The sequence below is a fragment of the Lepus europaeus genome, chromosome 13 (assembly GCF_033115175.1).
Source record: "Lepus europaeus isolate LE1 chromosome 13, mLepTim1.pri, whole genome shotgun sequence".
NCBI lineage: Eukaryota > Metazoa > Chordata > Mammalia > Lagomorpha > Leporidae > Lepus > Lepus europaeus.
The window spans coordinates 40669152-40693233 of record NC_084839.1 but is presented as its reverse complement, the minus strand read 5'-3'; the positions used below and the strand labels follow the sequence as shown (position 1 = coordinate 40693233).

Genomic DNA, 24082 nt, shown 5'->3' with positions numbered 1-24082 from the left:
TTAATTAAAAATATGTGGGGCCAGTGCTGTGGTGTAGTGGGTAAAGCCGCCGCCTACAGTGCCGACATCCCACATGAGCGCCGGTTCAAGTCCTGGCTACTTCACTTCCGATCCAGCTCTCTGCTGTGGCCTGGGAAAGCAGTAGAAAATGGTTCAAGTCCATGGACCCCTGCAACCACATGGGAGACCTGGAAGAAGCTCCTGGCTCCAGATCGGCGCAGCTCTGACCATTGCGACTATCTGGGGAGTGAACCAGCAGATGGAAGATCTCTCCTCTCTGACTCTCTTTCTCTCTCTGTGTAACTCTGCCTTTCAAATAAATAAATAAGATAGGCATCCCATATCAGAGTATTGGTTGGAATCCTGGATACTGTGCTTCTGATACAGCTTCTTGCAAATGCTCCCTGGGAGGCAGTAGATGATGACTCAAGTGTTTGGGTCCCTACCACCCACATGGGAGATCTAGATGGGAGTTCCAGGCTCCTGGCTTCAACCTTGCCCAGCCCTGGCTGTTGAGGGCATTTGGGGAGGCAACCAGCAGATGGAAGAGTTCTCTGTCAATCTCTCTGCTTTTCAAATAAAATGAAAATAAGTTAAAGAATTTTATTTTTTAATTAATTAATTTATTTTAATCTATTTCTTTATTATTTAATAAATATAATATTTATTATAATATATGATATGAATTAATATTTATTATATAATTTGTATTTATATAATATATAAAGAATATAACATATAATATATTAATGATAATATTTAATAGTTCATTATTATTTTATTTATTTATTTTATTTGAAAAGCAGAGTTACAGAGGCAGAGACAGAATTTCCATCCACTGGTTCACTCCCTGGATGGCCACAATGGACAGGGCTGGGCCAGGCTGAAGCCAGGAGCCTGGGGAACTCCATCTGGTTCTCCCACTTGGATGGCAGAGGCCCAAGCACTTGGAACATCTCCCACTGGTTTCCCAGGTGTATTAGCCTGGATCTGGATTGGAAGTGGAGCTGCCAAGACTCAAAACAGCATCTATACAGGATGCCAGTATCACAGGCTGCAACCACCCACTGTGCTACAACATAAGCCCCAGTAGAAGATCTTTTATTAAAGTTACAGGAGTACCTTTGTAATTCTTTGAGCTTAGTCTCTTCCTCCATAAGATGGAAATTACACTGTATACCATGCAGCTTCAAAATTAATGCCTGACACACATACCTACAGATGGCCTAAAAGGCTTTAGTGAAAATTAAATAAGACAATATGTGCTATGTGGAAAGTGTCAGCTTAGAGTTGCTACTCAATAGTCAACTCGCCTCCAACCAAACAAGGCAGTTATCTCCCATCCTTCCTCAAAGTCACTAAAATACCAGTTAAGGAGCAAATATAACAAAAATTAGATGGACAAAGAGACTAAGGGGAAATGACGAATAAGTAATTGGGGAGATGAAAGAAAACTGAAATCTAAGCAGTAGGGAAGATTCAATTACTAGAGCCCATGAAGGCTATGATGCAGCTGTTGGTGACAGTAAGGCTAAACATAAATGTACTGGTGGAAAATCTTTTAAAAGAGTAGCTAGATATGGTTGAATAATAGTTTGAGTGCCCCTCAAAGGCCCATATATTAAAGTCTTTTTTTTTTCATAAAATATTTATTTTATTTATTTGAAAGGCAGAGTTACAGAGAAAGAGAGGGAGAGATCTATCTGCTGGTTCATTCTCCAAATGGCCACAATGGCCGGGGCTGGGCCAGGCCAATGCCAGGAGCCAAGAACTTCAACTGGGTCTCCCACATGGGTGCAGGGGCCCAAGGACTTGGGCTATCTGTCGCTCCCTTCCCAAGCATATTAGCAGGGAGCTTAATCAGGAGTGGACCAGCCAGGACTTGAACCAGGATGCTGGCATCACAGGCAGTGTCTTATGTCAATGGCTAATGGATTGATGCACAATGGATTAAAGGTACAGACTTGATAAATTATGGCATTTAGGAAGCAGGCCAAGTGGGAATTGTTTAGGTCATTGGGGGTATGCTACAGGAAGGCAATTCTCACAACAGAATCGGTTATAAAGGGCAAGTTGGGCCTGGCAGCTCTCTCTGATTCCTGACTCACCATGTAATACTTCCTCTGTACTCATTCTGCCATCCACTGCACTCATTAGACACCAAACAAATGGGCTGCCTGATGCTGCACTACTACAAAACTGTAAGCTGAAAAAAACTCCTTCCTTCATAAGTAGCTCAAGTATTTTAGTTGCAGTCATGAAAAGCTGACTAAAACACCCTGATTCCACTAGCATTACCATGCAACTATTCCTCCTGCCCACAGAGAAACTCTGAAGCATAAATTTCTAGAAAAGATGAATCACAGAAGTTCTGGCCAAACACCAAGCATACCCTACAGTAGTATAAGATGCTCCTCACTGAAGGGTGGCACTATGGCATAGCAAGTTAAAGCCTCAGCCTGCAGCGCCAGCATTCCATATGGGTACTGGTTTGAGTCCCAGCTGCTCACTTCCAATCCAGCTCCCTGCTGGTGCACCTGGAAAGCAGCCAAGGATGGTGCTTGGGCACCTGCACCCCCATGAGAGACCCAGAGGAAGCTCCTGGTTCCTGCCTTCGGATCAGCTCAGCTCCAGCCATTGCGGCCAACTGGGGAGTGAGTCAGCAGATGGAAGACCCCTCTCCCTCTCCCTGTCTCTTCCTCTCTCTGTAACCATGTCTTTCAAATAAATAAAATAAATCTTTTTAAAAAAAAGAAAAAGAAAAAAGATGCTCCTCACTGATTAATATCCCTTCCACTCACTTAGTGTCTGGATCTCAGGCAACCAGACTTACATCTGCCAGAGAGGAGTCTGTGGTAGTCCTTGCTGAAGACACTAGAAGAAGACAAAAACAGATACCAACATTTGGGATCCCTAAAAAAATGGCCAGTTTAGGTGGAAGTTGCCATTCAGTGAATTCAATCAGGATGGTTTGTAACTAGAATGGTGCTTAATTCTGGCATTCAAATGGGAAAATAATTCCCCTCTGAGCATCAGAGCCCCAGAATAATAAAGTAAGGGAAGCATGAAAGAGAAGTCAATAGGCAACAACAAACTGCAAGTTTAGGACTTTCTCCAAAAATTCCAAGAAAATGTAAGAAGAATTAGTTCTGTACAGTCTCTAGATACAGGACAGATCAAAAAAGAATCAAACAAAACCAGAAGGAAAAGCACTTAAGATTCTACATTACTTCAACTATGATGAAGAGAGGGAATGAAAATGAGAAAAGTCTAACCTCTCTGTCAAATAAAAGGGTTCACCATCCAAGCAAAGATAAAAAATCCCAGAGGAATTACCACAAAGAGTCAGAATGATAATAATAGCTACTACTAATAGTCAGTCTATGATATGGCAGAATTCTGAGCCAAACATTTTATATATATTCACATTATCTCAAATCTTCAAAGCAACCCTGCGAAGTGTGTGTTATTGTTTCCATTTATTAAATGAGTCTTAGTAGAAAGTTGAACAAATTCCTACGGTTTACAGGAGACTTAAACTTACATCACACTTGTTACCAAACGAATTTAAGATGGCTTTAAAAAATATACATGAAGGTAACATTCATAAAAAGTGATAAGAAAGAAAAAGGGAAAGCCAAGAGAGCTATAAAATAAAGCCAAGAATAAACTGGAGCTGGCTCTGTGGCATAGTAGGCTAATCCTCTGCCTATGGTGCTAGCGTCCCATATGGGTGCTGGCTTGTGTCCCAGGTCTCATCTTCCAGTATGGCTCTCTGCTAAAGGCCTGGGAAAGCAGAAGATGGCCCTGCACCCACATGGGAGACCCAGAAGAAGCTCCTGGCTTCTGGCTTCAGACTGGCCCAGCTCCAGCCGTCAAGGAGTAAACCAGTAGATAGAAGATCTCTTTTTCTCTCTTTCTCTGTCTCTCTGCCTCTCTCTCTCTCTCTCTCTCTCTCTCTGCTTCTGCTTCTGCTTCTCCCTCTCAGTAATTCACCTCTCAAGTAAAATAAATAAATCTTAAACAACAACAAAAAAAGAATAAAGGTGAAACAAAAGTATACTCCATACAGATCTTGACATAGAAGATCTATTAAGAGCCTCACAGTAAGTGGTAGGCCTACAATCATATAAGATACAGATGTGGCTGATATCAATGCTCTCTTACCATAGTACAAGAACACTGCTAAGATATATATTTTATAATTCTGTAATAATACCTAAAATGAGTTCAAAACACTAAGATATTCCCCTTATTCCATTCACATGATTCAATAATAAATAACTTGAGATAAAGTAATGATATAAAGGTAGAAAAGGAAAGGGGTTAGAAAGCATCCCAGGACTAAATATAAGCTTTTTAAAAAATATTTACTTATTTACTTATTTATTTGAAAGTCAGAGTTACGGAGAGAGATGGAAAGACAGAGAGCAAGAATGAACTTCCATCCATTGATTTACTGCCCAAATGGCTGCAATGGCCAGTGTGGGGCCAGGCTGAAGCCAGGAGCCAGGAGCCAGAAGCTTCTTCCAGGTCTCCCAGGTGGGTGGCAGGGGCCCAAGTACTTGGGCCATCTTCTGCTGCATTCCCCAAGTCATTAGCAAGGAACTGCATCAGAAGTGGAGCAGCTAGAACATGAACCAGTCCCATATGGGATGCCGGTGTTGTAGGTGGTGGCTTTACCCACTACTCCACAATGCTAGGCCCAAGGATATAAATCTTACAAATAAAGTCTGGGGTCTGAGGTAGGACCATGAGCTCAAGAGAGCACCTAGGGATAGTAGCTTCCAAAAATAACAAAAACAAAAACAAAACAAACAAACAAACAAAAAAACAAGAGATGAAAGAGCAGTGCTGCCTCTTTTCTCTGGCAGGGATTTAAAAGGACCAAGAGAGCAATGAAAAATGGGTAGACAAAGTGCAAAGTAAGAGGCTGCTTGACAGCTCCATTCAAAAAGGAATGAAGCAGCACTCACCACCTGCTCAGCCCTTGCTGAAGGAAGCCACACAAGCACTGCTAAGACACGGAGACCAGAGTCTGCTTTCCATTTTCAATAATAGAATCAGAAGGCCCAAAGAGAACACAAAATACAGCAGCAGCTCTCTTAACTGACTTGGGAGTAACAGACATTCTCCACTCCCTCTATTAAAAGTTCAGAATGGGCCGGCGCCGTGGCTCAACAGGCTAATCCTCCGCCTTGCGGCGCCGGCACACCGGGTTCTAGTCCCGGTCGGGGCACCGATCCTGTCCCGGTTGCCCCTCTTCCAGGCCAGCTCTCTGCTGTGGCCAGGGAGTGCAGTGGAGGATGGCCCAAGTGTTTGGGCTCTGCACCCCATGGGAGACCAGGAGAAGCACCTGGCTCCTGCCATCGGAACAGCGCGGTGCGCCGGCCGCAGCGCGCTACCGCGGCGGCCATTAGAGGGTGAACCAACGGCAAAGGAAGACCTTTCTCTCTGTCTCTCTCTCTCTCTCACTGTCCACTCTGCCTGTCAAAAAAAAAAAAAAAAAAGTTCAGAATGTACCATGAGAGCTGAAAGATAGCAGCCAATATCTTATTCTTGCCCTTCCCTACTTGTCAATTGTGCTTCTCCAGAAACTTTTCAATCTTTATTTATCTTTTAAAGATTTATGTATTTCAAAGGTAGAGTCACAAATAGAGAGAGTGGGAGGGAGAGAGACATCTTCCATCCACTGGTTTACTCCTCAAATGACTGCAATGGCCAGGGCTGGGCCAGGCCGAAGCCAGGAGCTTCATCCGGGTCTTCCATGTGAGTAGCAGGGACCCAAGCACTTGGGACATCTGCTGCTGCTTTCCCAGCAGCACTAGCAGGAAGCTGGATCGAAAGATGAACAGTTGGGACTCCAATCAGCACTTAAATGGGATGCTGGTAGCTGCATCATCACACCAGCCCCTTTTAAACATTATACCAGTTGTTCAAATTCTCATCATGAGAATACTGTCAGTAATTAAGTCTTAAAAAAAAAAAAAAAAAAAAAAACTAATGAGGGGCTGATGCTGTGGCATAGCGGGTAAAGCTGCCACCTGCAGTGCCGACATGCCATATGGGCACTGGTTTGAGATCCGGCTGCTCCACTTCCGATCCAGCTCTCTGCTATGGCCTGGGATAGCAGTAGAAGATGGCCCAAGTCCTTGGGCCCCTGCATTCATGTGGGAGTCCCGGAGGAAGCTCCTGGCTCCTGGCTTCAGACTGGCACAGCTCTGGCTGTTGCAGCCAATTGGGTAGTGAACCAGTGGATGGAAGACCTCTCTATCTCGCCTTCTCTCTGTGTGCAACTCTGACTTTCAAATAAATAAATCTTTTTTTAAAAAAACAAAACTAATGAAATAATGCTAAAATAGAGTTGTTACTTCCATTAAAACTTAAGTTGAATATTTTGAAAAGATAAAAGGAAATTTGCTTGATAAAGATTCCGTACTTAAAAATTGATACTTTATGGGGTCAGTGCTGTGGTGTAGTAGGTTAAGCCTCCGCCTGCAGTGTCAGCATCCCTTATGACCACTGGTTCATGTCCCAGCTGCTCCTCTTCTGATCCAGCTCTCTGCTATGGCCTGGGAAAGCAATGGAAGATGGCCCAAGTACTTGGGCCCCCACACCTACATGGGAGACCTGGAACAAGCTCCTGGCTCCTGGCTTTGAATTGGCCCTGCTCCAGCCATTGTGGTCTTTGGGGAGTGAACCAACAGATGGAAGACCTTTCCCTCTGTTTCTCCTTCTCTCTGTCTATGACTCTACCTCTCAAATAAATAAATAAAATCTTTTTAAAAAAATTTTTAAAAATAGAAACTTTAGGTGTGGGAAGCCAACTGTAAAAACGTAGAGACCAATTATAGACATCAAAAAGGACTTAGCACTCAGATTGTAATTTCACCACTTTTTTAAGTTTTATTTGTGTATTTATTTATTGAATAGGTAGATTGACAGAGACAGGATCAGAGAGATCTTCCAACCAATGGTTCACTCCCCAAAAGGCCGTAACAGCCAGGGGTGGGCCAGGCCAAAGCCAGGAGCCAGGAGCTCCATCCAGGATTCCCAACCAGGTGGTAAAGGCCTTAGTACTTGCCTTCCCAAGCACACTAGCAGGAAGCCAGGTGGGAAGTGGAACAAGCTGGGACTTGAACCAGCACTCTGATATGGGATGCCAGCATCAGAAATGGTGGCTCAGTCTGCTGCACTATAACACAGGTCCCTGTAACTTCACTTTAGAATTCATTTTTACAATACACCTCTTTAACCAACTTCTTCAATTAACCAATCCAGGTAACAGGTCTTCTATAGTATAGCAGGTTCTGTTGGTAATAATTTTAGTTACTCATAGGGAAATGTTTTTCTGATAGTCAACCATCTTTAGTGTTTTTCCTCAAAAAGAAAAAAAAAAAAGTCTTGTCTCCCTATGACTTTTTCATAAACTTTATGACACTGGGGCCTTTGCTGTAGCACAGTAGGTTAATCCTCCACCTGAGATGCTGGCATCCTATATGGCCACTAGTTCTAGTCCCGGCTGCTCCTCTTCCAATCCAGCTCTCTGCTATGGCCTGAGAAAGCAGTAGAAGATGGCTCAAGTCCTTGGGCCCCTGCACCTGGAAGAAGCTCTTGGCTCCTGGCTTTGGATCAGTGCAGCTCCAGCCGTTGCGGCCCTTTGAGGAATGAACCAGTGGATGGAAGACCTTTCTCTCTGTCTTTCCCTCTCACTGTCTGTAACTCTACCTCTCAAATAAATAAACATCTTTAAAAAAAAAAAAAAGACTTTAAGATACTACTGCTTATAAACTGCAAAGTTTTTTTTAAGTTTTTTTTTTTTTTTAATTTGACAGGTAGAGTTATAGACAGTGAGAGAGAGAGACAGAGAGAAAGGTCTTCCTTCCACTGGTCCACTCCCCAAATGGCCGTTACAGCCAGTGCTGTGCCAATCTGAAGCCAGAAGCCAAGTGCTTCCTCCTGGTCTGCCATGTAGGTCCTTGGCCCAAGGACTTGGGCCATCCTCCGCTGCCCTCCCAGGCCACAGAGCTGAGAGCTGGACTGGAAGAGGAGCAACAGGGACTAGAACCAGCGCCCATATGGGATGCCGGCACAGCAGGGGGAGGATTAACTAAGTGAGCCATTTGTTTTCTTTCATTTGAAGTTATTTGAAACATGTTTCCATTTGACTACACCATGCCATCAACTGAAAAACAAATCCCAATTGCAAATATGTTAAAATCTAAAATGTCCACCTTGGAATGGATGAAAAATGTTTTGAAAATAATCACTATAAAATAACTTTAAATTCAGATCAGTAAAAATTCACCCCCAAGTTAAAGGGCTCATATATTATTTATATATATTGTTTATATCCTGTGTTTAAGATTAATTTTTAATTTTTCAATGTTGTAAACAGTATCACGATGACCTCATTTGTATCTGAACAATATCCATTGACCCAGAGACTTCCAGGCTTCATCTAATTAAAATAGGCTTTAGACTAAAATGTCAGACTTATCACATGACCGAGCACAAATGATTAACTAAGTCAACCAGATTTTCTCTCAAAAATGAGAATTACAAGGGCAGGTGTTTGGCTTAGCAGTCAAACTATTTAGGATGCCTGCATCCCCTATCAGAGCACCTGGCCCTGGCTTCTAGTTACAGTTTCCTGCTGATGCAGACTCTGCAAGGTAGCAGGGAATGGGTCAAGTAGTTGGTCCCTGACACCCATGAGACCTGAACTGAATTCTTGGCTCCTGGCGTCAACCTGGCCCAGCGCAGGCCACTACAGGCATTTGAGAGATGAACCAACAGATGGGCTGTGCTCTTTCTCTCTCAATCTCTATGCCTCTCAAATTTCTTAAAAATGTAAATTACAAACACAGGAAATACTGAACAGTTAACATAAAGGGCCACGAGACAGCACTGGCACTCTGTGGAGTCATGAAAAGAATTACGAGTGTGAAGACAGAAACAGATGTTATGAAGATGTCCCCCACAAGAAAGAGAGGGAGCCATGTATCTCCAGCACTGCTTAGATTCTCCCCAGTTTTGAGTGCATGTGGGAATGAGTTGGGGCCAACACTGTGGCTTAGTAGGTTAAGCCTCTGCCTGTGGCACCAGCATCCCAAATAGGCACTAATTTGAGTCCCAGGTGCACTACTTCCAATCCAGCTCCATTCTGGTGGTGTGGGAAAGCAGTGGAAGATGACCCAAGTGCTTGGGCCCTGCACCCACGTGGGAGATCCGGAAGAAGCTTCAGATTGGCCCAGCTCTGGCCAACGTGGCCATTTGCAGAGTTAACCAGAGGATGGAAGACTTCTTTCTCTTTCTCTCTCCCCTCCACCTTCTGTAACTCTGCCTCTCAAATAAATAAAAATTAAAAAGAGAATGGGTCATTCATTTTTAGAAATTAATAGCCTGAAAATGTCTAATAATTGTGATAGAGTATGTTATTATAGATAAATATTCACTTCCTCCTTGCCTCTTTTGCTATGTCCAAGGAAAGTGTATACTTCCCTGCCCCTTGACTTTGGACTTGGCCATGAATCTTACCTTGACAAAAAGGATGTAAAAACAGGATGCAAGAGGGACTTAACATGTGTTTCCATGGGGGGCAGACATTGGAAGCTGTGGTTAAGACACCACTTCAGATGTCTGCAGCTGGTATCAGAGTATCCCAGCTCTGCTTCCAATTCAGCTTCCTAATGTGCCACACTCTGGGAAAGCAGCAGATAATGGTTTAAGTACTTGGGACTTGTCACCCAAGTAGAAGACACAAACTGAGCTCCTGGTTACTGCCTCCAGCTTGCTCTAACCCTGGCTCTTACAGGCATGTGGAGGGTAAACCAGTCAAGGGAAGACTGGTTGAGCTTGCCCTCTTACACTTCTGCCATCACCATGAGAACATGTCAACCAGTCCAACAATCAGAGGCATGTGGACCAAGCATGCAGCCCAGAGCCACTCAGTTGTTCACAGCCTATGTCAGTACACAACCAGGTGGTCCACAGATGCATAAATAAATCAAGGCTCACTGTTGTATATCATTACAATGGGGTGGTTGGTTGTTACTCAGCAATAGATAACTGATATAATACCCTAAGGAATAGGTGCCATGGGCCACTTAAAAATTATCCCTACTCTAGCCGGTGCTGTGGCTCAATAGGCTAATCCTCCGCCTTGCGGCGCCGGCACACCGGGTTCTAGTCCCGGTTGGGGCGCTGGATTCTGTCCCGGTTGCCCCTCTTCCAGGCCAGCTCTCTGCTGTGGCCCGGGAGTGCAGTGGAGGATGGCCCAAGTGGTTGGGCCCTGCACCCCATGGGAGACCAGGATAAGCACCTGGCTCCTGCCATTGGCTCAGCATGGTGCGCCGGCCGCGGCGGCCATTGGAGGGTGAACCAACGGCAAAGGAAGACCTTTCTGTCTCTCTCTCACTGTCCACTCTGCCTGTCAAAAAAAAAAAAAAAATTACCCCTACTCTCAACCTGTCCACAAACAATCGTATTTACTAAAAAGCAATTATCTAGGATCTGTGCTAGTGCAGAGGATGGAGGTTAATAATACATCTTTTCCAAGGGAGAACTCCTATCCTAGTGAAAAAAACAGACTCTAATCAAATGATCATAAAACAACGTGATAAGGGATTTGCCAGCTGAGGATTTGGGGGTGGCTTTGCAGAAGAGTAAATTGAAATGGGAGTCTGAAGGATGAACAGTCATTCACCAGGTGAAATGTCAGAATGTGTGGAGTTCAATTGGTACCATAGTTGAAACTTGTCACTTTCTGACTTTGGCAGCAACCCAGAGTGAATACAAGTGCTGATCAGCTCGAGGTTTTACTGTACTAAGAAACAGTGAAGTCGTGTCACTGAGTAGCAAAAGAAGTAGTGTGTATCTCAGCATTGATGTACAGGTACGGGCTGAACATCCCTTCCCTTTTCTGAAATGTTTGGGACCTGAAGTGTCTCATATTTCAGATTGTGGAATATTTGCTTATACCTAATAAGCTATCTTGAGGACGACACCCAAGTCTAAACAAGAAATTCATTTCTGTTTCATAAATAACTTATACACATAGCCTGAAGATCACTTTTTACAATACTTTTACTGCACATGCATTTTCACTGTGACTGTCACACGTCAGGTGTGGAACGTTCCACTCTGGCCTCATGTCACACTAAAAAGTGTCAGATTTGGGAGCAATTCAGATTGCACATTTCTGGATTAAGGAGGCTCAGTGTGTGTATGACTCACTTTTTTTTTAAAGATTTATTTATTTGAAAGGTAGAACTACAAAAGAGGCGGGGGTGGGGGTGGGGGGGAGAGTGAGCAAGCGAGCTTCCATCCACTGGTTCACTCCCCAAATGGCTGAAACTGAGGGAGCTGGGCGGATCTGACGCCAGGAGCCAGGAGCTTCCTCCGGGTCTCCCACGGGTGCAGGAGCCCAAGCACTTGGGCCATCCTCTGGTGCTTTCTAAGGCCATAGCAGAGAGCTGGATTGGAAGTGGAGCAGCTGGGACTCGAACAGGCATCCGACTTATGGCACCCGTATGGGATGCCGGCACTGCAGGGGCAGCTTTAACCGCTAGGCCACAGCGCTGGCCCCGTGCATGACTAATCTAAGGCCCTTCTTTATTCACCGGTCGATAATTCTATCTTAGAAGATGTTTACTTCACTACAGACAGTTCCAATAACAATGATCTACGAGAGTAGTTTGTTATCATTTATAACATGAATAGCAAAACCAGATCATCAATACTCGAGAAGACTGTCAATGCACAGCGAAGAAATGATCTCACCGAAGTCCCTATCAACACAAAAAGGCCAAAGTATGCAAAAAACGCGACAACATCAGAGAAAGCCATCCCCAAAATACAGAAAGTGCGACCTCCAGCAAGGCGGGCCGTAGCTGGGAGATGCTTCTCCAAGTAGTTAAGAAACGGAAAGTGTAGTCTTGAGAAAAGTTTCCTGCAAGAAACCTCAGGCAGAGGCATGACACTGGTGTGTAGAACCAATAAACAGTCTTCGTTTCCAGCGGTTTGGAAGGAGCGTTTGCACAAATCAGAATTTCCGTCAAATCTGCATAGGGGCGAAGTGACCAGAAACAGCAGCAACCCTGGAGCACGGGACGATCTCGTCACTAACAAGTAAAGACAGCACACCCTGACGAGTATCTTGCCGATCGCTTCAAACGCCAACAGAAACGTGCAACGTCCCCCTCCGAGGGCGAGGGGGAGGAGGAAGCCGGCAGCCCGGCCCACTCCCTGCATCCCCGGAAGACACCCAGGCATCGCGCGGAAGCCGACCGCGCCGACGGCCAAGAGCCGCCGGGCCGGCGGGACCGCCGCCGGGGACCAGGCTGGGAGTTCAGAAGCCAGAGTCGCAGGGAAGGAGACGGAACAGAAGCGGGACCCGAGCGCTGCCCGCGAAGCGGACTGGCGAGCAAGGCGGAAAGTTCCCCCGGCGCCGGCCGAAGTCCCGACAGGGGTCTTCTACTTCGATCCGACTTTCCCCATGGCTGCTCCCCGAGCCGCCCAACCCCACTGAAGTCCTCCTGTTTGGAAAGACCACCAGGTGAAGCAAGAGGGCACTTCTCCCGACAAGCGGAGCTGCGCAGGAGAGCGCGCAGCGGTCGCTCGCTCGCTGGCCCCGCACCTGTGAGGGGAGTGGCCAGACGCACAGGTGAGGCGAGCGGGCTCTCCCTTACCTGCCGCAGGAGCTTCCACCGGGCAGCTCCCAGGGGCGTCGAGACTGGTGACCCCTGAGCGGCGCCGCCAATGTCCGAGTCCCCACCCGTGGCTCGCTCAGTTTCGCCAGCCCCGCTGTCCGTGACACTGGACTCCATCTCACTGGACCCGCCTATACGCGGATGTGCAGCCACCACAGCTCTCCCCTGTCAGGACCTGCCTACTTCTTCCCTGTCAGGACCTGTGATGGCCGGCCTCTCTTCCAAGGCTCTTGCGCGCGCGCGCCCTCCCCGAATTCCGCATTTCCGGTATTCGCGTCTCCTTGACAACCAGAGCAGCGCCGATACGTCATTGCACCATTTTTGCAGGTGGCCATCTTGAGTGAGGGCACGCCAGGTGGTAAGGGAGCGGTGGCCGAGCAAATAGGACGCTGTTTCTCCTTGTTTTCTACCCTCCTAGTTCTTCTAGAGCTCAGAAGACTAGCAATTCTTTATTATAAGTCTCATATCTTTGAAGATTGTATAGCCTAGGGAGGGAAAAGCCGCTCCATGACCACAACAAAGATGGCGAAATCTGCTTAGAGCTCGTGCTACATAGGGGTTACGTAAGCCGGCGTGCTGCAAACCAGCGCGGGGCTGCTCTGGATAGGTTGTCGCTCTGCGGGCTGCAGCACGCAGACTTCGGCTGGACGGGGTTGTGGGCGCAGCTGTTGCTGTCTGAGAGCTTCAGGTTCTCCGACCTGCCTTCACTGGTTTGTGTCGCGAGCCAGACTCACTTTCAACTTGCGTACGTATGGGGGGGGTGCTGTGCTGGGGGGGGGGGATGTCTCTTCCCTTTTCATCCAGCTACCCCGCAACCCATGGGTCCCCGCTTTTTGACGCTTGTCCCTTGACTGTGGGTTCCCTAGTACCACTCCCTCTCGCACTCAGACCTTCCCATTTCTGGGTGCAAGGTTGCCCAGGAAAAACGAATAGGTTCCCTTGGGGACACCCGTTTGTCTGCCCCCTCCCCGTCCCTAGCCTTGCCGGGCGGTCTGCGGGTGCGTGATGGAGACGCGGGTGGCAGATGTGGTGATCTAGGGCCTTTGCAGACCCCGGTTGTCAGGGGCCCCTCTGCTTCCTTCCTTCCTGTTTGCTAGCATCGCCTGCTGCTCCGCAGCCCAACTCTCCCGCTGCTTTGCTGCGACACAGAAGACCCGGGTGGGGGGGCGAGGGCGTCGCGGCGACGCCGCCGTCCGCCTTTGCTACCTGGGGGCGTTTTATGGACGACTTGGGTGGTTCAGCAGTGTGCAGCTGCCTCGGTGGTTCCTCTCCTACCGGACACTGTATTGAAGTTTACCATAAGTTATCGTTTTATTCTTACAGCCAACAACCCGGGAAGGTAAATGATGTCATTACTTTACAGGTGGAGACACCGAGGCCCAGAGACATGGTTAAGTGCAGGAGCCACATGTGAACCTGGGTCTCTGATTTACTAGCTATCGGGTCCATTAAAACCCACCACCCAGCAGGGTCGAGACGCCTTCACATTTCATTTATGCATCTCGCCATGTTTTTTAGTCTCTCTTTTTTTTTTAAGAGCTGAATACCTGTTTAACGTTAGTGTCCAGTATGAAGCCAGATTGGACTTTTTTCCCATACTGCTTACTGCCCAGGAGATCTGGTGGGGTTACTTAAACCACCAAGAGCCAATTTGCTCACCTGTAATGTGAATCGTAATAGCTCCTTTATCAAGTTATGTGAAGTTTCAATTAGATGAAAGTCTCTGGCATGTAGCCAACACTCAGCAACTATTAATCTCTCCTGCCCCGTGTTCGTGTAGTAATTAGGTTTTTCCAGTTTTTCATCCATTTAGGTACCAGAGATAAATTCAGAATTACACCTGTTAAACCCCTGAAAACTCCTTGGATGCTCCATTAAGTCTGTGTATTTACTTGTAAATTTTTGTTTTGTTTCTTGTTTTCTGTTGTTTTAGTTTGCCCCCTATGTGTTGGAGAATCAGTGGTGCTTGATAGAATTGACTTCACACGAGACACTTAAGTCACAGCTGCCAAGAAGTATGATTTGCGTGAGACGTTAGTTTACACAGGTGTTAGACTTACCTGTCCTAGCAGCTGCTACCAATGTTTGATAACTGAAGGGGCCAGGCCCTGAAGGGGAGGGCTAAGAACCGCAGATCTTAGGGACTCTGAGAAGCCACTGCTGTGCAGTATACCTTGGGAAGCGTTCATGTGCTGGCAGCCCCAAAGGGAGCAGACACCAGGGACTTTGATGCCATGCAGCAGAAGGCCCAGTTATTTCTCCGAGCTTTCATGTATAGTGTTCCTCGCCTTGGGAAGTGCATGCAGAAGCAGCATTTGAATCACTGTCCCTTCGCTGATCACTATTATAGTAGAGTAAAACTGAGAAAGTACCACCTAAACGAGTGTCTGCAGAGTAAACCCAAGATCTCAGAGTTAGCAAGAAACATCCCAAGGCGGAGCTTCTCGCATAAGGTATGGACTGTTGAAGTTAACCTATTTGTAGGACATTAAGATCAATTTTAGCTTAAAAATAAATGCGTAGATGATCAGAGCTACTAATTTTATAAATCTAATTTGATTTTTTAAAATTTTCAGACTCAATTGTACAAAATATCAGTATGAAAATATCTATGTGGGTACTTCAGAGAAAGTTCATGGAAAAATAGGATTAAAACATTTTTATGGTACAAAAATTTAGAAGTTCATGCACAGCTATTTCATCATGCATATTTTCCAAGAACTTTTAAAAGATCCCTCATACATATTTATAGGTCTCTAATGTAAAATACAAAAACGTAGACTTACAGAAAGTGACTTTCCTCAGGGCTTCCTTCATGTGCTTGCCACTGGGTTCCCAAATATAATCCAGCTTTCTGAAACGACTAAATGCCAATTTACAGCTCCTGATAGAAATTAATAATACGCCAAGTGTCTTATGAATCCCAAACTAGTAAACTTCACTAAAAGCTATATAACTGTATGTTATTTCTCTGTTAAAGCAAAAACCATAAACCATTTGGATCTTTAATAAGACAGTGGGGGACCTGAAAGCCCTAATACAAGCAGTCACATACTCAGGGCTGCCTGGGATGGTCCCAGTCTACACCTGTTGTCACTTTGCAATTATTAATAGTGTTCTCCTTTCCTCAAAATATCCTGGTTAGAATGATAAATTATATGGCCCTCCTACTTATTTGAAATTAAGCTATTTTAATTTCAGGTTTAAATGTAAGTTGTTTTTGTTATATTGTACTTTATCTTACCAGTTTAATTTTTGTTTCATACTGATTTTTCATTTAGTCTGTTGGGACTTCCTCTTAATTGTAAGAATATATTTTTGTGATAAAATATAAAATTAGCCATTTTAAGTGTACAATTTAGTGGTATCACCTAACGTTCACACTGTTTTGCAACCATCACCACTGTTTCCAAAACACTGTCATCACCACCAAAATGTGTCTGTTAGACAATAACTCCGCCCTCCCTTTGCCTCAACCCCTAGTCCCTCTCATCTACTTTCTTTCGGTTTAGATTTGCCTGTTTTAGCTAGTTCACATAAGTAGAACTATGAAATATTCATCCTTTTTTTGTGTTTGGTTCTCTTAGCCTAATGGTTTCAAGGTCCATCCATGTTGAGGACATATCAGAACTGCAGTCCTTTTTAAGCTGAATAATATTTCATTGTATGCCTAAACCACATTTTAATCCATGTGTGTGTCGATTGAATGATGGGCAGCTGCTTCTCTAAAACTTTAGTCTCACCGTGGCTCTGGCTTTTACCCAGCGTTTTCTCTTTTCCTAGCTCATACCTCTGGTATGTCAGTGTGCTTTTTTGTTTTGCCTGTAACTTTTTATCTGTTAGTCCTGTGGCTGCCCTAGATTCTTGTGTTTGGGTCTTTGAAATTGCTTACCTTTTATGGCACCTTGCCTCAGTTGAACACTTTCTTACTTGATTCACTTAAAAATCCTTACATCTTTTAATTTCATCTTGATCTTTTTAAATTTCTTGTGGTTTTTTTCTCCCTCCACATGCTTATTTTAGAACAATAAAATTGTTTAAGTTTTACCTACTGGACCAAATTCTGGACTTGGAGATGGTTTTATTTTGTATTGTGTTTAGAATAGTGCATCATCTTGTGCTGTTAACTCTTAGCTTATAAATAGTAGGCAGGAATTACTGCCATCAGGGTAACAGCTGTGAGGTGAGCTCACACTCTAAAGGAGGTTGACTTTTTTTTCCTTCCATTTGTCTCTGAGACAGATTTTCAAATCTCTCTCTCTCTCAGATTCCCAGTACCCAGAAACTTTTATCTGACTCAGTGACTCTAAGAGTACCTCTTTTGTAATTCCTTTCTCTGATAAAATCAGCCATTTCTGATTGGCAGTCAGCCATTTCTCGGGGACGTGATTCGGTCTAGGAGCTGGAATGTCCTCTGATCACTGAGACCTGGGGAAGCTTTGTAAAGATAGTCTACAGCTGTGGAGAGACCCCCAGCCAGGATGCACAGTTCATTCTTTTAGCCAGCGTCTACTGAGTTTCAGCTTTGGCTACTCTCACAGGTTCCGATAAAGTAGAAAAGGTAGTTAGTGTCTTTAGGCAAATTAAAATGTCTGCTTAACGTAAGGTTAACTAACTCGCTAAGTTAACTTAGGAACAAAAACAGCATGTGTAATAGGAATGCAAGACAAGATTTTATATAAACACATATACACACATAAAAAAAATTGGTGTGACTGTGAACTGGTCAGGATTCTTATTAATTTTCCTGACTTAAAGTGACGAGCTTGAATTTAGCATTGTCTAAAAGTCTTCCAAGTGCTGACATTTTATGATTGTCTACCTCTGCCTTGTTACCTTAGCATCAGAGTATCACCTGTAAATTTGGAATCTTCAGTACTGATGGCTGTAATCCAGAAATTCTGAGGAGCTTTTTAGAAATGTCAATTCATGAATCTCGCCCCACTGGGTGAGAATCTCTGATGGAGACCTAGGGATCTGTTTTATTAAAGTTCCTCAGGGAATTCTGAAACGCCTAGCCACTAACAGTAGACCTGTATTTAGAAATTGGAGATACCTGGCGACCTAGTGTTGTTGATTTAAACCTAATCAAACTAATTCAGGGCCAAAATTCTTATTGGCAAGCAGCTTAACCTCGCACGTTATGTTGGATAGATGGCAAGATGAACTTACTCTATGAGACCCAGGTGCCAGCCAGACTAGCATTAAATCAGATACCACATTTCTTATAATCCTGCGCTGCCCGCAAAAATAATTCCTAAAATCTTTGATCATATTAATTTGAACAAGATATGAAAAGTAAAATCGAGAGAGGACTAAATCCTTCAGTTAGGTGTGTCTTTTGCCTGTTTCTACAGATGAGCAGTCCCTGTACCAATCTCCTAATAAGTCGGCAGCTGTCTTATGCACTGGACTTTGAGCTGTGATTTGTACCAATCAGATTCTTAGAATCCTTTGATTCTTTGAATTTCTTCGAATTCTTATGGATTCCAAACACCACTGGGAAAGGAGAAAAATTTTAGCAAAGAACTCAAAAAAGGTTGTAGTCTCAACAATTTTTTTATAATAATTCATAAGTGGGGCTGCTTTATAGGTACAACTTCATTATTGGCTGTTTCTCCACATTCTAGTGTACTCTTTAATCTGCTCCTTCATTAAAATCTCTATTGGTGTCACCAAAGGTGTTACCTATTCCTACCCAGTAGATACTTCTCTTTCACCAACCCTCTTGGCAGGTCTGATGGCCCTGACCAGTCTTCCCTGAGACACTCTTTCCTTTGGGCGTCATGTCTCCACACTTCCCTCTTACCTCAGATCCAACTTTACCTCTACATGTAGATGCTCCTGGCCCTCTATTCTCTACTTTTTTCCCAAGTAATCTTATCACAGGATTTAAGTACCCTAGCAATTATTTCTTCATGCCAGACTCTTCCTCTGAGCTACACAATATTTGCCCTTTGCCCAACAGTCTCCAGCTGGACATGGCACTGGCTTCTGGGACAAACTGTCCAGCTTGAAATTCTGCTCCCGGTTGAAAGTCAACTCTTTTATATCTCCCCGCTGTGTATTCAGCTGTTCAAGCTGGAACACTGGAAAAAACTGTTTATTCTTCCCATTCCTTTTCCCTGCCATCACTTCCATTGACAAGAAAGCCAAACTGGTTTTGTGATTTTTGCCATATTGAGTTTAACCAGCTTGTCTCATCCCAAAGGATGATATTCAGGAATCACTGGTTTGGTGTTCTCCTTATTCTAATAAGTTCACATATATATATCATGTATGATACCCTTTTAGAAGTACTACATCAACCTCTGAGCTATGTGTTGAATCTGCCGTATTTTTCAATCTTTATCGTTACCACTCTAGTTATCTTTTACCTGGACTGCTGGGAAAAACTCCTATTTGCCTACCCTCTTGTTCCCTTCCAGTCCATTTAGCATACAATCAAAAGAATGATCTTAAAATACAAATGAAGTAATATTACTCCCCAGCTTAAAACCCTTCCAGAACTTACTAGAAAATCCAGTTTTCTAATCATGGCCTCCACAGTCATGCAAGATCTAGCCCCTCTCTCATTGCATGCTACTTTGCCCCCATTTACTTTGGTTAAGCCACAGTGGTCATCTCCCAGATTAAAGAACATAACTGTTTCCCATTCATGACCTTTATATTACTATTTCCTAATCCTATTCACTACTATGTGACTATTTCTTTCTCCTGTTTTAGAGTTTTGATTAAATGTAACGACCTGAGAGGTTATTTTGGTTACCATGTTTAGAAATACCCTGCAGCTGCTTAGGACACTGGCAACCCAGCTAAATGCTGATTCCAGTCCTTGGTGCTTGGCTTCCTGTCCAGCTTCCTGCTAATGCATCTGGGAAAACAGCAGATGATGGCCCAAGTGCTTGAGTCCCTGCCACCTACTTAGGAGATCTACATGGAGTTCCTGGCTCCTGGCTTCAGCCTGGCCCAACCCTGGCTGTTGTGGGCATTTGGGAAGTGAACCAGCAGATGGAAGGTCACTCACTCTGTCTCATTTTGCCTTTCAAATAAGTAAACCTTTTTTTAAAAAAGAAACACTCTTTCTTAGGAAGTAACAAGCGAGATCTAAAGTCCAAGGATCCAGGTAGAAGCAGCAGCTATATGAAAGTTCTGAGGTGTGCCTCCCTGCAACTAGTGTAGTAAAGTGTGCATGCCTCCAAGTAATGTAGCCAAAGTGGTCGAAGATGAGTCAGAAGGTGAGCAGGGTCAAATCATTTACAAGTACTTTTGTAAAATCTCCCAAGAAATCTGAACTGCCTGCTAAAAGCAGCTGAATGCTATTGAAAAATGTAGGCACAACCAGATTTGCATTTTAGAAAATGCATTGTGACAGTTGCAGAGAACAGATTGAAAGTAGGAAACCCTGCCAGTAACTCAGAAGAGTGAAGAGCCTAAACAAGACCATAAGAATGGAGTGAAGTTCAATATTAATGATTGCTTTTTCTCTGAGACATTTAATGGAAGATTAGAATGTGTAGGATGATAATCTTTCATCTGGGTTCTGCAGCCCAAAGGCTTCTTACAAAACTGAAGTTTGGTTTTTTTGTTTTGCTTTTTTTTTTTTTTTTAAATATGGATAGAGGTAGAGGCAAACCTGTTAACATGTTAACAACAGTCCCAAACCACAAAATTCTAAAACATGTCTGGATCATCTTCACTTCTCTCTCTCTCTCTCTCTCTCTCTCTTTTTTTTTTTTTTAGATTTATTTTATTTACTTGAGGGGCAGAGTTACAGAGAAGCAGGGAAAGAGAGTGAGTCTGATCTGCTGGTTCACTCCTCAATGGTCGGAGCTGGAACGATATGAAGCCAGGAGCCTAGAGCTTCTTCCGGGTCTCCCATGTGGGTCCAGGGGCCCAAAGACTGGGCCATCTTTGGCTTTCCCAGGCCATACCAGAAAGCTGGATCAAAAGTGGAGCAGCTGGGACATGAACCAGCACCCATGTGGGATGCTGGCACCCATGTGGCAGCTTCACCCAGTACACCACAGCACCAGCCCCTCATCTTCATTTTTCAAGTGGACTTTTTTCACATGTGTAGCCCTGGCTGTTATTCAGATTTTAAGACTGAGAAAGGAGAATATATAAATATAACTTCCTACTAAAGTGGAAATTACAACAGTGTTCGGCTGAGTCTGAAATTTGGGAAAGTTGTTAGTAATTGAAGACACAAACTATATTTACTTCTGTGTGACGTAATTACATCATTTTAACCTTTTCTTATCTGATCATTATTTTGGGAGGCTTTTAATGACAGGATTTTATTACATGTATCTTATCCAGCACATAATGTAACTGTCACATAATAGATAAGCAATGTTTATTAAATAATAGTTAATGAAATTTTTAAAAATATAACCATAAGTTTTAGTGGAAAAAAAAGTTACCAGAAATCATCTCTTCTGAGCTCATTCTTTGGAACTGTGATCTTTTTTTTGGAGAAGAGAGAGCTGCCACCTATAGTTCACGCCCCAAATGCCCACCATTTCTGGGGCTGGAGCTGAGAGCCTAGAACTCAATCAGGCTTCTCCCACATGGGTAGCAGGGACCCAGTTACTTGAGTTATCACCGTTGCCTCTCGGTCTTCGTCGTTGAGAAGCTTGGAATTAGGAGCCAGAGCCAGAAATGGAACTTGGGCCCTCCAGTTGGACACAGTGTATTAACCCCTAGGCCCAACACCCACTGCCTGTGATCTGATTTTGTTTTCTTTTGCACATGGTTTGCGAGTAGTAGCTAAACTTTATTTTTTTGCTTTTGGACATCCAGTTAGCACCATCTGCTAAAAAGCTCATTATTTTCTCATTGAATTATCTTTGGATTTGATAGTCAATTGCCTATAAATGCAAAGGTTTATTTTTGGACTCCAAGTTCTATCCCATTGATCTATATTTCTTTCCTTATGATGGTAGCATTATAGTAAGTTTTAAAATCAGGATGTGTGTGAGCTTTTTCTTTACCAATGAGGAAGCTAAAGCCACAGTGCTTAAGGTTGAATAAGAAAATTAGTAGAGTTAGAACTAGACCTCAGTTAACCTGATTCACAGTACCTTTTTTTTTTAATTCCTTTTAGTATAAAGTATTACAAATATATACAGAATAACAACTACCTATGTATCTAATAGTCAGTGTGACTTTTTTCTTATCTAAGAAAATAACATGTATTTGAAGACTCCTGTCTGCTTCTGTACATTTTTGTGTATAAATTACATGTGTATTTGTACTCACAGGTAATATTTAGTCTTATGTTTGGGTTTTTTTAAAAAAGATTTATTTGAAAGAGTGACAGAGCATGCGAGACAGGAAAAGAGATGTTTCATCCCTTGGTTCACTCCCCAACTGGCTGCAATGGCCACAGCTGCTCCATAGTGAAGCCAGGAGCCTGGAACTTCATCTAGGACTCCCACGTGGGTGGCAAGGACCTGCTCACTTGGGACATCTGCTTTCCCAGGTGCATTAGCAGGCACTGGATTGGAAGTGGAGCAACCAGGGTTCAAACTGGTGCTCTGATTTGGCATGCCAGTATTGCAGGAAGCAGCTTAGCCCACTGTGCTATAACACCAGCCCATTATTGTGTTTGGAAACACTATATAGATATTTATACAACTGTTTGACTTACTGTTTTTCTGGACATTACTTTGAGTGTCTACATAATACATGAATCTCTAGTTCATTTTTTGCAGCTGTTAAGTAGTATTGCTTTGTATTTTATAGCACAATTCATTTTCTGTGAACAAACATGTAAAAACCGCTGCAAACCACCGTCTTACATGTATCTCCTCACTGTATAAGTGTTAGATTGTTTCTAGAGTATATCCCTAGAATTGAAATTTCTGATTGTGTACACATCCTAATGTTTCTTGTTAAGTTAATTTCTCAATTGATAGTATTAACAGACATTCAAATTAGGAATGAATGAAAGGTGGAACTCTGTATCCTGGAAAACACTTGGTATTTCAGACCTTTTCATTTTTGGCCTTCTGACAGATAAATAGTATGTCAGTGTTACTTAATTGTCATTACCTTGATCAATAAAGAAGTAAGCATCTTTTATCTTAATTGATCTTGAGGATTTTTGTCTTCCTGAATTGCTTATTCGTGTGAATACTTGGACCATTTTTTCTAATGAGTTGGTCTTTTGCATACTGATTGGGAGTTTTTAACATGTTTCTTTCTCTTATATGTGCTGTAGTTATTTTCTCTGTATCCTATGACTTTATGATGACTTTTGTTAAATGGGTCATCTTAAATTTTATGATTTGAGCTTTGTGTTTCAGCTCAGCAAACTTTCGTTGAACCATTAAACTATATATGCACCATTCTGGTCATTGATGATATAGCAGTCAATAAAATAGAAATCCCTGTCTTCATGGAGCTTATCCTACTTGGAAGAACGGAGAAAAAGAATAAAGTACATGAGGGAAAAGCAAAATGTCAGAAGTGATAGGTACAGGAAAGGGAGAAACGAGCAGTGTGGGGAGAGGGAGGGTTGTTACTTGACTAAAATGGTTAGGGAAGACCCAGCTGAGAAGGTGACATTTGAGCAATAACTTGAAGGACTTACTGGGCAGAAGGCACAACAGTGTATCAAAAACTGAGGTGAGGGCATGCTTGTTACATTAAACATCAAGGAGGCCGGTGTGGCTCGGTTGGAGTAACTGAGCATTGTTAGAATGTACAGTGTTGTAGTTAGTATGTAGTACTATCAGCAAAGTAGTGAGGCGACAGCCTTAGAACCAAGTAAACATATGGTAAGATTTTATTTATTTACTTATTTGAAAGGTAGAGTTACAGAGGCAGAGAGAAAGGGAGATCTGCCATCTGCTGATTGACTCCGCATATGGCTGCAACGGCCAGAGCTGGGCCTCTCCGAAGCCTGGAGCTTTTCCAGGTCTCCCACGTGGATGCAGGGGCCAAAGGACTTGGGCCATCCTCTACTGATTTTTCCAGGCCATAGCAGAAGGTGGAGCAGCTGGGACTCGAACCAGTGCCCATATGAGATGCTGGCGCTGCAGGTGCCCAGTGGGAAGATTTTTGATTTTTCTCTTGAGCAAGATGGGAAACCAGTAGAGGAATGATACAATCTTTTTATTTTTTTTAACCCAGAAACCTTTTATTTAAGGTATACAAACTTCATGCATTTCATAAAGACAAATTTAGAAATATAGTGATTCTTTGCACCCTACCTTCACCCCCACCCTTCTTCCTCCTCCCTCTCCTATTCCCAGTCTTTTACTAAGATCTATTTGCAATTAACTTGATACACATAAGATTAACCCTATACTAAGAGTTCAACAAACAGTATGAGTAAAAAAAAAAAAAAAAAAAAAAAT

The 24082-nt window shown here is 43.5% G+C and overlaps 2 protein-coding genes across 10 annotated transcripts in view; one reads left to right on the top strand and one right to left on the bottom strand.

The window, feature by feature from the left end:
• Positions 1–12946, bottom strand: part of CAMKMT (calmodulin-lysine N-methyltransferase) — a 467624-nt gene extending 454678 nt beyond the window's left edge. For both annotated transcript variants that reach the window (XM_062209372.1, XM_062209373.1), the window contains exon 1: positions 12693–12946. In XM_062209372.1, the coding sequence (XP_062065356.1) occupies positions 12693–12830 (138 nt within the window). In that variant the 5' untranslated portion in view covers positions 12831–12946. The remainder of the gene's footprint in view (positions 1–12692) is intronic.
• Positions 12274–24082, top strand: part of PREPL (prolyl endopeptidase like) — a 54377-nt gene continuing 42568 nt past the window's right edge. The window contains exons 1-2 of one of the 8 annotated variants that reach the window (XM_062209364.1): positions 12566–12667; positions 14647–15166. In XM_062209364.1, coding sequence (XP_062065348.1) covers positions 14948–15166 — 219 coding nt within the window. In that variant the 5' untranslated portion in view covers positions 12566–12667; positions 14647–14947. The other 7 variants (XM_062209366.1, XM_062209367.1, XM_062209363.1 and 4 more) reach the window with 7 other exon arrangements.